Raw genomic sequence first — 13,975 nt, forward strand, 5'->3', positions numbered from 1 at the left:
TATTACCATTGATTAATATTTAATTTAATTTAACTAATACACCTTACATTTCTATTAATTTTATTTGAATGAAAATAATTAGTATTAATTTAATAATTTGAAACCCCAAAAAGCATACAATACTAAATAAAAATTAATTTTAAATAGAACGATTCTTCAGAGTTATCGCTACCTCCTAAACATATGCCCATATTTTACTTGAGATACATTTACATTCTGTTGATATAAATTTTTAAATATTCAAAAATTAATGCAATAAATTAAATTGTGTGAGTATCTAAAATATTTTTCATGATTTATTACAAAATTATGCTGTTTTAAATTAATTAAGAGGCATGTTTCTCTTTTTTGGTGTGTTTTGAGTATGAAATGATGACCAACAAGTTTTGTTTTGGTTTCTACTATTTTTTTTTTTATATCTTTTTTTTTTGAAGTTTATTTAAATATTTTTTCTGCTAAAAATACAGCCTCTGTAGAGGTCAGCACCAATTAAGCAAAACATAAAAAAAATTATGAAATATTTCATAGATGCAGTTAACCACGCATTGTAATTTTAAGACGTGTTAGGATTAGATAGAATTGAATCTTGTAATTGAAGTTACATATGGTCAGATAATAAAAAGAACTCGAAATTTAATTTGTTAATAAAAAAAATCAACTCACGTAAAATTATGTAAAAAAATACAATAAAAATGCAATTATAAAATGTATATACTATTTAAATCTAACAAGTACAGATTAATTAAAAAATCATTTACACATTTAGAAACAAATATGTTATGAGCACTTAAATTTGATACAATTTCCAAACATAAAGATTTTAAAATAATCTAGTAAATGGCTTAATGAACCATAGAGTTACTTCAAATTGAAGCAATGTAGCATGATAACTTCTTTCAAACATGTTTTTCACAGTCTTTAACATTGAATGTGTTTTTCTCATATTTGTTCTGTGCTTTTAGTGCAGTTAACTAGCATATTATTATTTTTAATTTCTATTTTTTGTTATATTTTCGCGTTATGGTTTAATTATTCAAAATTTTTATGTACTGATTTTATTAAAAATAATTTTTTAATGTAATTTAAATGTTAGAATAATTTTTCATGTTAATATATTATCAGTCCCATTCAATTCCGGAACTCCTGTAGAAGCTTAGGATTTCCATAATCTTTTTAAATACAACTTTACTGCAGCAACTTGAGAGATTTGATTTCTGGTGTATCCAGCTGTTTTAGCTTACTGTCCATTGTCATTCACTATTTTAAGACAGATAGACTTAATTGTCACTTGTTATATCCAGCGGATATCATTGGAAAGCATGTTTGGAAATATTGTTATTAAACTTTTGCAGCATGTCCTGCTGTTTGCATCGTTATGTCTACTATTCTTCGCACTTGATTGTTATTTATTCAGGTGACGCTATTGGAAATTATATTTGCATCTATAGATACAATATTAAGATTTTGCAGCATTTGATTAAACCATTTTTGCCGCATTAATTTTTAAGACAATTCAAAAACCTGAGGCATTTATTTATGAACGATAGGAGGTTTCGCTCCAGCTTCGTTTTAGTTTTAATATGATTGGACTACCATACTTTCAATAGTTGTCCTAATACGATTTTTGACTTGTTTATATGATTTATAGCATCTTATTCTGTTTTGCTAGAATAACCAATGTTACTTTGAGTATAAGAAAAATTTGTTTTACACTTTCTATAACACAGCTATCTAGCTTAACGAACTAAGTGTCCATACCCGGAACTATAATCTTTTTTATAATGATAATTTCTATCTTGCTTGGATTGATCTAGAGGCACATTTGTGAGCAGAGAAATGCATTGGACTTGACTTTTGCTTTATGCCGTTGAATGTTTAACTCAGCAAGCATAGGTCGCTGGCAGATATGCCTAGGAACGTGGGACCTAGATCCTCTAGGTGTTCGTATAGAGATAATAATATTTCTTGACGATCAGTGCTTCCAATATTTAGAAAAATTTTAATTAGGACCGCTATAAATCATAAAGGCGACAATCTTTAACCACACTATACTTTCAATGCATTCGTTATGGAAGACCTGATACTTATAGTCGATATATAATTTCTTATTATACCTAACTTACTATTTTACTGTAAATTTCTCTAACTAAATCTTATTGGTAAGATCATATTTTAATTAAAATTTCTTATTTCTGAATTATGAGTAGTGATTCAAACATCTTTTAATATGTACACTCGTGTTATTTTTATGCTAACCTTGCACTACTTTAAGGAAATATTCCTTCTATGCAAAATCGACAATTAAATTTTAGCATAACAAATTTCTTGCATTTCAAACTAAAAACTTTAAAATTTTTAATCCATGTGAAAATCCATGAAAATATTTTTAAAACTAATAAAATATATTGAAATGCTTACATTGAAATGTCACACAATAGAAATGCATAATCAAAATAGCATAAAATTGAAAAAAGAAGCTAAACATCATTCGTGGTAACCCTGTTATCTATCGTTTACCTAATCAACACAATTTTAACTGTAGAATTAAACATTTGGTCAACTTTGATTACCAAAATCTGTTGAGTCCGTTGGTGTCTCTCTGGTAAAAATTAATTTAGCTATAAATCTTCTAAAGATGCATGCACATGTGAGCAAATATTTACCCAGAAATTATGTATGCAAATGTAAGCAAATGCTCATAACCGTGTTTATGTTAATATTTGGGCATAACTCGAATATTCCATTTACTCGTATATACTAGTATACTTATATATACATATCGTTTATACATATATATTTTGTATATGTGTTGCACGTGTTTCTAGTCCGAATAAAGCGCATCACATCAATACCCAACGACCTGCATTGATAAATTGTTATGAATGATTTTATTTAAATTGATTTTAGTATGCATTATGATTATATGCTTATTTAATTAGTTTTGGATACCCTATAACTGGCACTAGTCGACATATTAGATAGAAAAAAATAACAAAGTATAATTTTCTTATGCATGAATCTAATAAAAAATTTAAGTTTTGAAATCAGATTATAAAAATATACCTAATATAAGACTCTAACTGCTCCTTGTTTACTGTTTTATAAATAAATCTTTGTTGATTTTCTGAGAGCGAGTGAACAAAACAACATGTCTGATTGCACTGTCGTCCTCAATCCAAGTTGTCCCACAGCCTCAACGTGGCACCCCTGGAAAGTTATCTGGCACCCAATGGGTAATGAACTAATAGTGCGTTTAACGAAAATCCTATCTGCAGGATTTTATATTTGTGTTGTGCAAAGGGCACGTAAAATCTGCGTAAGAATGCCTCGGAATTGAAAACCGCTTAACGTTGACGGCCCATGCAAACGCTTAAAGGACAACAATTGACGGACGGACGCCTCTGGAATGTCCGCATTCTCTATATTGCTATACTATTAAACATATATTCTACTAGTTAAAGATTCCATCAACTATTTGATTTGGTAGACATTAGCGGTGGACAGTTACTACCGCGGCTCAATTTGGCAATCCAATGAGTCTACTTTTCTGTTGGTTGGACCCATTACGTGGATGTAAGTATTTTAGATTGTAGAATAAGCAGTTATGTTCAAAGCGGGCATTCCGCGAATGAAAAAAAAATCTATTCCATGTACAGTGAACGCAATCACACCAACGACAAAAAATCAATTGACTTATAAGTTCAATGATATATTGGCCCAGCATTTCAAACCTCCATATTTTTTTGTTTACTTACTAAATATAAACTTCGTAATATATGAATAGAAGAACCTGTACCAACTAATTATATCTGAAAAAAATTAGATCCATAGCTGTACTTCCCGATTACTGAAGCGAAGACATTTTTTTTAAAGGTTAATTAAGTTTAATATTAACTTCACAGTCACAGAATTTAGAATAGTTAAGATTTGATATGTAGTTCAAAATTCTTAGAATAGCTGTCTTAATTAATAATTTGTTGAATATTTATTGTAAAGCTTGAATTTCGTTAAAGCTAATAATAGATTCAAAAATAGATGCGCAATAGTCCACATCTACTATGTTTAACTGGGCCATCACTTCATTCCGTATTCCAAATAATGTCAATATTTCCTTGTTCAGAAAGTTTTTCTTATTAGACATGGATAACAAATTGTATATTTCCAGGAAGATACAACAATCTATCATCTGACAATTTTGAACAAACAAATCTAATTGGGATGGTAGGGAAGGTTATATCGTTGATATTAAACCGTAGAGTATGACCTTGAGTAATAAGCCAGTAACCCTACCTCTGTCTTACTATTTTTGTAACCAAATATATTATGGTTTCATATATAAACAAAAATATTTACCAATAATTTTCATATAATGTTTATAGCGGTTTAAAAAATTAGTTATAATTACAAGAAATTACGAGTTATAATTACAAAAAAGTTTTAATTTTAAGTATATGGTATATGTATTCGTATCGACATTATATGCTACCATATATATCACTGCTAATGTTACATAATTATGATATTCAATTCTAAAGTATTTTGTGTTAACTAGTACCTTCCGGAGATGGGTCCTATAGATTCTGCAATATGTACAATAAAACTTTTGACCATCTCACATGATCGTTTCTGTGATTGTCGTGAAATGAGTTCAGTACCTCCATATGGTTTTCATTGAACATAGAAAGTCGAGAAATTTGATCCAATAATTGTTAGGTTTGCCTTCAGTCTTAATTTGTTCAAGTTAACTAAATCAACTCTCTTCGGATATAGGACAATAGTCTCATAGTTTGTAGTGTACTATAGTCTGCATCTGACAAAAAAAAGTTTCTGTTGGAAGGTTCACTAGTAACCTTTAAGATCTATTGAGCTAATGTGTATGTACATATTTGAGAGAACTGAATCATTAACTAACATATATAAACGGTATATAATATAACTGTATACTGTGTATTCACTGTAGGTCTTTCATTTATTCACTAAAGCAGTTTTCATACTGCTTTTCGCCGCAAAATTTGTCTTTCATTCACATTTCATGACTTAATTCAAGCTCAGCTTAACTAATCAAGGTTATTGTACTCTACTAAAAGGTTTTGAGGAACACAAAAAAAAAATTTTTTATAAAAATCAAGAAAAAAAATAAATTTGCAAAAATATAAAAAAAAGGTATTACAACATAAAAATCGATGATTTTTAACAGCTGTTAACAGTTTCTTTTTATTTATAAACACTTTTTTATGCATTTGTTTTCACATATATTTTTTATTTATATCTTTTTATTTATATATACAAATAAATATTATTCCTATCATCAATTTTCTTTGTATTTGAGAGCTGGAGGCGAGTCGAGAAGTGTTGAAATGCAGCCACCATGAATGTCAATCTCATTCGGTTTTTGTTGGCCTACGAATTACTCTTTTTTATTTAATTGTTTTATTTAAACATTAATTTTTTCCAAGTATTCAATTAAAATAAATATTACATTTGTTGTTCACAACTCGTACATAAATATTTGTTTATTAAATATTTACATTAAGACAATTGAAGATTGAAGATTGAAGAGAAGTAAACCTTTAAGCTACTTACTCTATGCGCTGAATAGTTTGTTTATGCGCGGAAAAAAAAATTATTTAAGAAAATTAATTATTTAGGGTATTATTTAAATCACTAATAAAGTTATTAATTATATTTTATTAATGTGGCTTAGGCGAAATTAGCATAAAATACCAGTAAAGCCAATTGATTATTCAAGAGCAAAGATTCGTTTTGGCTGCACATTTGTTGCTAAGCTGTCGAGTGTAGATTTAAGCTGATATTGACCTCAAAAGTTATGTGGCAATAGCGTAATTTAAGGTTGTTTTTTAAATAAATTTATTGCAAAGGGATAGGGATTTTATAATGTAAAATTCAAAGATATTTTCTAAGGAATTGAAATATTTATAAATATAAAATTTACTTTTAAATAGGCTAAGTGGAGTATAAGTGACTGGAGAAGGTGTCTCGTGAAATTAAAACACATTCATTATAGAAGTCCACAGATAATACTCGTAGTAGCGGAAGGATTAATTTATTTAATCAATTCTTAATATTATAAGATATATTTCGGTATTATTAGCTAAAATAGTTAGAATGATGAAACCAGAAATCGTAAGGAGAATGGTATAAATATATCAGCTTATTTTCAGGAACCTTTAATTTTAGTTAGAGGGATGATATCTTAGACAATTGCTTCCTTGACAAAATAGTCTCATAAAATAGATTTAAATAAGAGAAGAATATATTATATATAAATATTTTTTAAATATTTAGGCGCTGAACCTGTTGATGTTTTAGGCTAGAAAAGTGCCGTAGAACCCAGAAGTGAGTAAAAAAGCTCAGCTTTACTGAAAATAACTATTATCCTCCATGTTATTTACTTATTTACTTAATTACAGACGTGAGTCGTCCTTGGGTGCGTCGAATAGCCTCCGCTAGCCAGACCGATCAGTGGCTTGGCATCGCCAGTTGGTAGTACCGTGCGACCTAAAATCATTGGTCCATCCACTGAAGATGCGGACATCCTTTACCGCATTTTCAACATGAGAGTACGCAAATACTTTTATAGCTGCACCACTTCTCTTCATTCGCATGACATATAAAAATTCATATTTTCCGTAAATAGATATGTCGAACCAAATCATATTTTATCTGTCAAGTCATATAAGACCGCTATTAATCTCAGGATAACCTGGCCACTTTAACATAATATCTAAAGTATTAAAAAATTAATCTCGAATGTAATACATTTTGTTTAAGATTTAGCAATAGAAATTAAAAGGTAGCACTTAAAGTAAGTTTTGATTGAAAAAATTTAAATATTCCAGTACCTAGTTTTTCCAGTGCCATTGTGAATGAAAAACATACATATTCAATATAGAAATTTTTATTTTAAATAACCAATGAACGATACATTATCCATATTCATAATACTGGATCATTATTCTGATAACATTTTTTTATGTTATTCTATAAATATTCATTTAATTGTTGATTTACTAAAGGACTATCTATACTCATGGGTCAATTAAAATAAATTTATTTTTTTTTAACATACATTTATATATAACAGATGACATATGTTTGACACAACTCTTATAATTATTTTCAACACCCACCTGCTACACTTCAAGTAAACAATAACAAATGCCAAAAATGTTATTAATAAGTAACAATCACTATTTTATCTGTCAAACAGTATTTTTTCAACAAATAATATTTTATAATAGCAAAAAAATATTGTGCAAATAAACAAAAATTCGCTCAATAACGAATCAAATGATTTTATTAAACAAAAAATTCATATTTTTTTAATAAAATAAAAAGCTGAGTTGTTATGCGTAAGGCGGCACTGGGGCAGTAAATACAGCGATTATTAACAATAACAAATAACAATGAACAACAAAGAAGTAATGATAGCAATTATTAATAACTTTTATAGGCACCAACCGCCTTCAAATTGGCGGCACTTAACTTTGTGTTATTGTTAATAGTGTAATGCGAAATTATTATGAATAAAATTATTTTAGTAAATTACTTGAATTGATTTGTTCATATTCAATATGAAGGAGCTACCAGAAACTGACTTTAAATTTAAAATTGAAAATAGTTGTGCTTTCTTATAGCCTACTAAAAATATTGATATTATAAATATCCATCATTAGTGTTCTACGAAATATTTTTTGTATTTAATTATTTATAAATAACTTTTTGAGATTGCAACTACAACGAACTGAACTCATGCCCTGCCAAATTTGAAGCTCAGAGTCAGTGTTCATTAGCCAACTGTCCCAAAGCTGTATTTGACTTTTATGTTCGCACAATTTTCTAGCGTTTTGTTAAGTTGTTGTGAAAGTTTTTAAGTTTTTAAATTATAATGATCAACTATATCTCTAAGATACTTCAATCCTAAAATAAAAATTATTCTTTCTGATCAAATATATTTAAATAATTTCATTTTAATTTGAATTACTTCTTGCTATTCCATACTTATAATCAATGGACAGTGCTTGAATAGGTTTTTATCCAAAACAAAAAAAAAGTTTTTCAGCTATTTTGTCATTATTCAGATTTCGATATACTTAATATATGTATATCTTTATCAACAAAGCTCTATTATTAAGCATTTATTAAAAGTCCATAATATTAAGTTCATAATTACATTACATATAATACTCGAAATCAATGTGCAAATCTTTTAGGGTTTTCAATTTGTAAAACGCTCCTACCATCCCGGAAAACATTGACTTTTCTTATCCTTTGATTATTTTGTAGCCTTCTGAATGTAGTCTTGGATCCACACTTTATTAACAGTTTCAAATTCAGGCAAGAAGTTAATCTTGTTTCACTTCTAAAGCATTTGTGTTTTAGGTTCAAGTAGAGCAAACGCGGCACATAATGGTGAAAGAAATTTCTTGTGCTTAACTCTCCATAGAATATTTATGATTACTGGAACACCCACAGTCCCAGCAAGTACTTTGAATTTTCTTCGCTAATCATCCACTACAATATTCAGCATTTCTCTATATTTTTGTAATCGGCGGCAGTTTTTGATCGTTAAAATGGGACTTCAACAACTTAAGGGGTGCGATCATGTTTCCAGTCAGATTTTCAAAGTTAATCTATTTATTTTGTATATAATAACAAAGTCCTTATAAACTTCATCCAATTTACATTTAATTTGATAATATATTGTTACTTTTTAAATAGAAATATTTGATCGCAGGACGTGGATGTAAAAGTATTTTTATTTTATTCATAAACACTTAATGTCGGCTGATGAAATATATTATTAAAATTAAATTGGACTATGAACTGTTGAAATTAAAAAAATTTGCATATTTATATATATAAAATAAATAATTTAATTTCAAAAAATAAAATAATTTTTCCATAGTATAACATGGAATACAACACTTTTTTTAATGCATAGCTAAAAACCAATAATTAGAATTACCACTAATCAAGTTTAAACGACATGTAATCAATTTTTTCATTATAGTTATAGATCAAGGGTTCTAAATTTTCTTGGAAAGTTATTTAAAGGCATTACTCACACATATATACAAAAAGTTTAAGATGAATGTACAATGTAAGGCCATCAGGAAGTTAGACCACAGCGAATGACGCAAAATTTGGGTAACTTGGGGATCAGAAAATAACTATGAGTATAACTATAGAAACTCTTCGTATTCCAGAAAGATTTTTTTACTGTTTTTTAATTGGTTTGAATAAACAATATTAATTTTGATGTATCAATAGAAGAATTTTATTTATTAGTATCCCATGAAAATATATCACTTTCAGAGATTGATAAGATGCATAGGTAAATAAATATTAGTATAATATTATATAATATTAGGTAGTATGTTTCAAAAGTTTCACCAGCTTCTCTTATTTATTATATATTATATTAAATATATGTACGAGTGGTTTCCATTCATACATATAGTTTTATAAACCTACATATAAAATGAAGTGACTACCTATCTACATATAGTTTTGTAGTGTAAAAGTTTTCATACATCTAATCACACTATTGTAGTGACATAAATATTAATGGAAGACTAATAAAATAAATTGTCCTTTTGGTAGTGCAGATTGTTAAGTTTAATTCTGATAAAAGCTAAATATGAATAAATTTTGTGAAGATAAAAAATGTGAAAAAAATTTTTCTGGAAACTAGTTATTGCTTAAAAAAGTTTAAAGAAAATTAAAATGTTCCTTAAAAACAAAAAAATTTGTTTTAACCAATACTCTCTGTTAATTAAGTTAATATATCTTTCTGCTTTGTTAATCATATTTTTTGTATAGTTTATACACATTACAAAAGTATAAAATAAAAACATATCCAAGAAGAAAAAATAACATCTGATAAATAAAATCTGTCAATCACAAAATAAATATGTTTCTATTAATTAACAAAATTTAATGATATTTAAGTTATAAATCATTAATTAAATGCTCATTTGGCTCCAAAACAATATTATACCCAAATAAAAATGCTTTTTATAGGTTATTAAAAATTCAAGAAATTTATATTGATATTTGATAGATTTTTTTATAACCATAGAAGATAAAAAAGCCATTTTAAATTATAGATATATTTTTCTTGTTAGTGAATTAACATAATTTGTTTGACAATTAGAACATTTTGACACATCACACCAATATCAAAAACACTTTTTATGTCACAGTCCCACATAATTGATCGGAGACCTTCAAGTGGTGACGGTAAAAATCAGCCAACTTAATAAAGCATGAAATGCAACTGAAGAACTTCATTAAAAACCAGAAATCTTGTAAGTATATAAATCAAACCGGAGACGCATTTACAGCCCATTAAAATGAGATTAATGACTTTATATCAGAGCCGAAGAAGATGCATTAGAAAAATGATATGAAAAAATACTTGACTACGAAGATTTGCTGATAAAATTGGGCTTAAAACAAAAACTTTTAAAAATCGAAAATAGGCAAACGAGTTTAACTTACAACATGACGCACTTTTTCTCCGCCTCGTCTTTCTTTAGGTCTTGGTTGGATTTTTGACCAAAACATTGTCATTGTCATTGCAAAATATCGGACTTTTTTCCGACTGACTGGCTGAGCTGCGTTCGCATCTTGTAATTGAGCAAAAGATAATATAAAAAATTGTGAAAAAGCTACCACGAGATACGACCGATGGCTGAAGAGTTTTGTAAAAAGTTTTTCTAATGATTTTGGCTATAAAATTTAAATTTTGACTATAAAAATGCAGTAAAGTCGTTTTCTTAGTATCATTCGCTGCGCAGCTGTAGCAGAGTTAAAACAACCAAAAATCTTAAGATAAAAACAACAAAAAACAATGGTAAGATGGATGAATTTTTCGAATTTTGGATTACGGTGTTATCAATTAAATGGAATAGATATAAACACAAAATTAGTTAAATAACAAAAAGTCGCTTTAATATTATTCTTTGTGTTTTTATACAGAAATTCTACGTATTTGTGATATGTGCCATCGCCGTCGCATCGGCCGATGTGTCTCATCTATCGTCAGGCAATGGATATTCTTACAACAGGCCTACCCCAACATTTAATGCACCATCAAATGACTATTTGCCACCTGCTCCAGTGCATTCACAACAATTGTCAGAACCAATTTCAGCACCTGCACCAGCACCAGTGTACTCAGCACCAGCTCCAGCACCAGTATACTCTGCTCCAGCTCCCGCTCCAGCACCTGTGTACTCTGCTCCAGCACCAGCACCAGTTTACTCAGCTCCAGCACCAGCACCAGTTTACTCAGCTCCTGCTCCAGCACCATCGAACGAATATTTACCACCTGCCCCAGTACAACAACAATACTCTGCACCCGCCCCAGTAGAACAACATTACTCTGCACCAGCACCAGTTGAACAACACTACTCAGCTCCTGCTCTAGTAGAACAACACTACTCAGCTCCCGCTCCAGTTGAACAACACTATTCTGCACCAGCTCCAGTTTCAATTCCATCAAATGACTATTTGCCACCTGCACCAGTACATGCACAACAATTGTCTGCACCTATTCCAGCTCCAGCACCAGTATACTCTGCACCAGCCCCAGCTCCAGTCTACTCTGCTCCAGCACCTGCACCAATTTATTCAGCACCCGCACCAGTGTCTGCCCCAAGCAATGACTATTTGCCACCAGCTCCAGTACAACAACAATACTCTGCACCCGCCCCAGTAGAACAACATTACTCTGCTCCAGCTCCAGTAGAACAACATTACTCTGCACCGGCTCCAGTAGAACAACACTACTCAGCTCCCGCTCCAGTTGAACAACACTATTCTGCACCAGCTCCAGTTTCGGTTCCATCAAATGACTATTTGCCACCTGCACCAGTACATGCGCAGCAATTGTCAGCACCTATTCCAGCTCCAGTTTACTCTGCACCAGCCCCAGCTCCAGTATACTCTGCACCAGCCCCAGCTCCAGTCTACTCTGCTCCAGCACCTGCACCAGTATACTCTGCTCCTGCACCTGTTTCAGCACCAAGCAGTGAATACTTGCCTCCAGTATCAGCTCCAGCTCCTGCTCCAGCACCAGTATACTCCGCTCCTGCTCCAGCACCAGTGTACTCTGCTCCAGCTCCAGCACCAGTGTACTCTGCTCCAGCACCTGCACCAGCTCCAGTATACTCTGCTCCAGCACCTGCACCAGCTTCAGTCTACTCTGCACCAGCACCTGCCCCAGCTCCAGTATATTCTGCTCCCGCACCAGTTGAAAGTAACGATGATGGTTATCATTACAACAGACCAGCAAAACGCTTCCGTTTCTAGGTCTTCTGAATTGAATCTCTTGTTAAATTAATAAGAGCGATTGTTGTTATGTTTGTATTGTTTATTGTTGATTTTTAGCTTAATAAATATAAAAATTTAAAAATGGATTCAGATTTGAGTAAGGAAAAAGTTTCCACTGATATATGTTGAAGGAGAGTTTCTTTTAAATTAACAGAATACCTTGGAAATACTCATTGCAAAAAGTAAAAAAATTCATTTAATCAAAATTAGAAAACATCATTTAGTAAATAAATTAAGTTAGTTACTAAAACTTTCTTCATTACAAAGAAACTGACTAATAGATATTTTTAAGTTCCAGTGACAATTTTATAATAATTAAGAAATCAAACACAAGCTAAGCTCTTTCAGTTAACTAACATTTACAGTCAGTGTTCAACTTAGCTTAAAAATGTGGGCTAAATCAGATTAGAATAAGATAAATATATCGCTCATTTGTCTCTTTGAAAGCGAAAATTAACTTAAACTGATTTCCAAAGTTTCTTAACCTTCTATCTAATCGAACACACTAATAAATAAATGATTGGAAACAAAAAATACCATCAAAACAGATTGCAAGCAGTAATTGAACATTTAAACTGAGTAACTACTTCAATCATCTTTCAAATAGTTTAAAATAGGCAATAGTCATATTGCCAGTTAGCGACACTCCAAAAACTGAGAACAAAAAATAAAATTAACAAAAGAAAGTATGTGGCAATTAATGTTAATATATAAAGGCAATTATCTTAGAGCATTAACTAAAAGCTTCAACTGGTAGTGTATGTATTCGTTTGATATCGTTTAGTATTAGTATTAGTTTAATATTAAATATATCAAGAAGTTTATATGTATAATAAAAGCAACACATTTTTAAGCATTTCTTTTTCAGCAGTGATTTTCACTTTTCTTAATCTCTTTAATCGTACAGCAATAATCCATTGTTTTGTTTGTTGGCACCTCCTTCTTTTTCAAGAAATCTACAAATATTCATATTAAATGACTTATTATCTTACACAATAGGATTTAAAGTAACTTATAACGTTTTATTCCCTTCTTTCTTCAAAGGTTATTCTTTCCATCTCGTTGTTATATTGAATTAAAAATGATTATTAAACCTAACCTCTCAGTAATTAATTAATTGAGATTGTTTTTTTATCAGGAGAGAATTCTCTCTACTGCACTTAATATCATTCACAGAGGCAGAATAACTATTTGGTTGTATGCAACTATATTACTTTTGAGCATCTTTGAAATCTTTTCGTCTTTGAATCATATTAGACCTCATTTTTTTGTAAACCTTATGCTTTAAGATTTAAAATATTTATTTACATTGTTACTATGTTACTTTTATTCCATTATTATTACAATAATTTTTTCCACAAAATCGAGCTGTAAATACCTATACCCATTTGCATCCATCTATTTTCATAACTCTCAGTTCGAGAGTTATAAGATATAGATTAGGTTAGGTTCAGAAGGTACATGCTGACAGTTGTCAGCACTTCCACTCGGAGGCATATATAACCCATTGTGATGTCCTCAAAATTATGTAGGAAGAGACGACTTGCTAAGCTTTGTTATCCTTGTTAAACCATTTGGTTTTCTAGATGAAGTTGAGGAGGAAAACCAAATG

The 13,975-nt window shown here is 30.1% G+C and overlaps 1 protein-coding gene across 1 annotated transcript; it reads left to right on the plus strand.

The window, feature by feature from the left end:
* The first annotated feature begins 8,594 nt into the window (after positions 1-8,594).
* Positions 8,595-12,342, plus strand: LOC119678895 (pollen-specific leucine-rich repeat extensin-like protein 3). The gene is made up of 4 exons (XM_038090980.1): positions 8,595-8,648; positions 11,008-11,362; positions 11,576-11,715; positions 11,917-12,342. The coding sequence occupies exons 1-4, from the start codon at positions 8,595-8,597 to the stop codon at positions 12,340-12,342; spliced, it is 975 nt and encodes a 324-aa protein (XP_037946908.1).
* Positions 12,343-13,975: the final 1,633 nt, after the last annotated feature.

This window comes from Teleopsis dalmanni, chromosome 1 (assembly GCF_002237135.1).
Source record: "Teleopsis dalmanni isolate 2A chromosome 1, ASM223713v2, whole genome shotgun sequence".
Classification (NCBI taxonomy): domain Eukaryota; kingdom Metazoa; phylum Arthropoda; class Insecta; order Diptera; family Diopsidae; genus Teleopsis; species Teleopsis dalmanni.

What these genes read in the sequence shown, in the direction of transcription:
- LOC119678895 (XM_038090980.1), top strand. Translation starts at nt 8,595, where the DNA reads ATGGGACTTCAACAACTTAAGGGGTGCGATCATGTTTCCAGTCAGATT. An exon ending in TTTCCAGTCAGATTTTCAAA is followed by an intron (nt 8,649 to 11,007) that starts GTTAATCTATTT and finishes GTTTTTATACAG; the next exon opens with AAATTCTACGTATTTGTGAT. An exon ending in ACTATTTGCCACCAGCTCCA is followed by an intron (nt 11,716 to 11,916) that starts GTACAACAACAA and finishes GTACATGCGCAG; the next exon opens with CAATTGTCAGCACCTATTCC.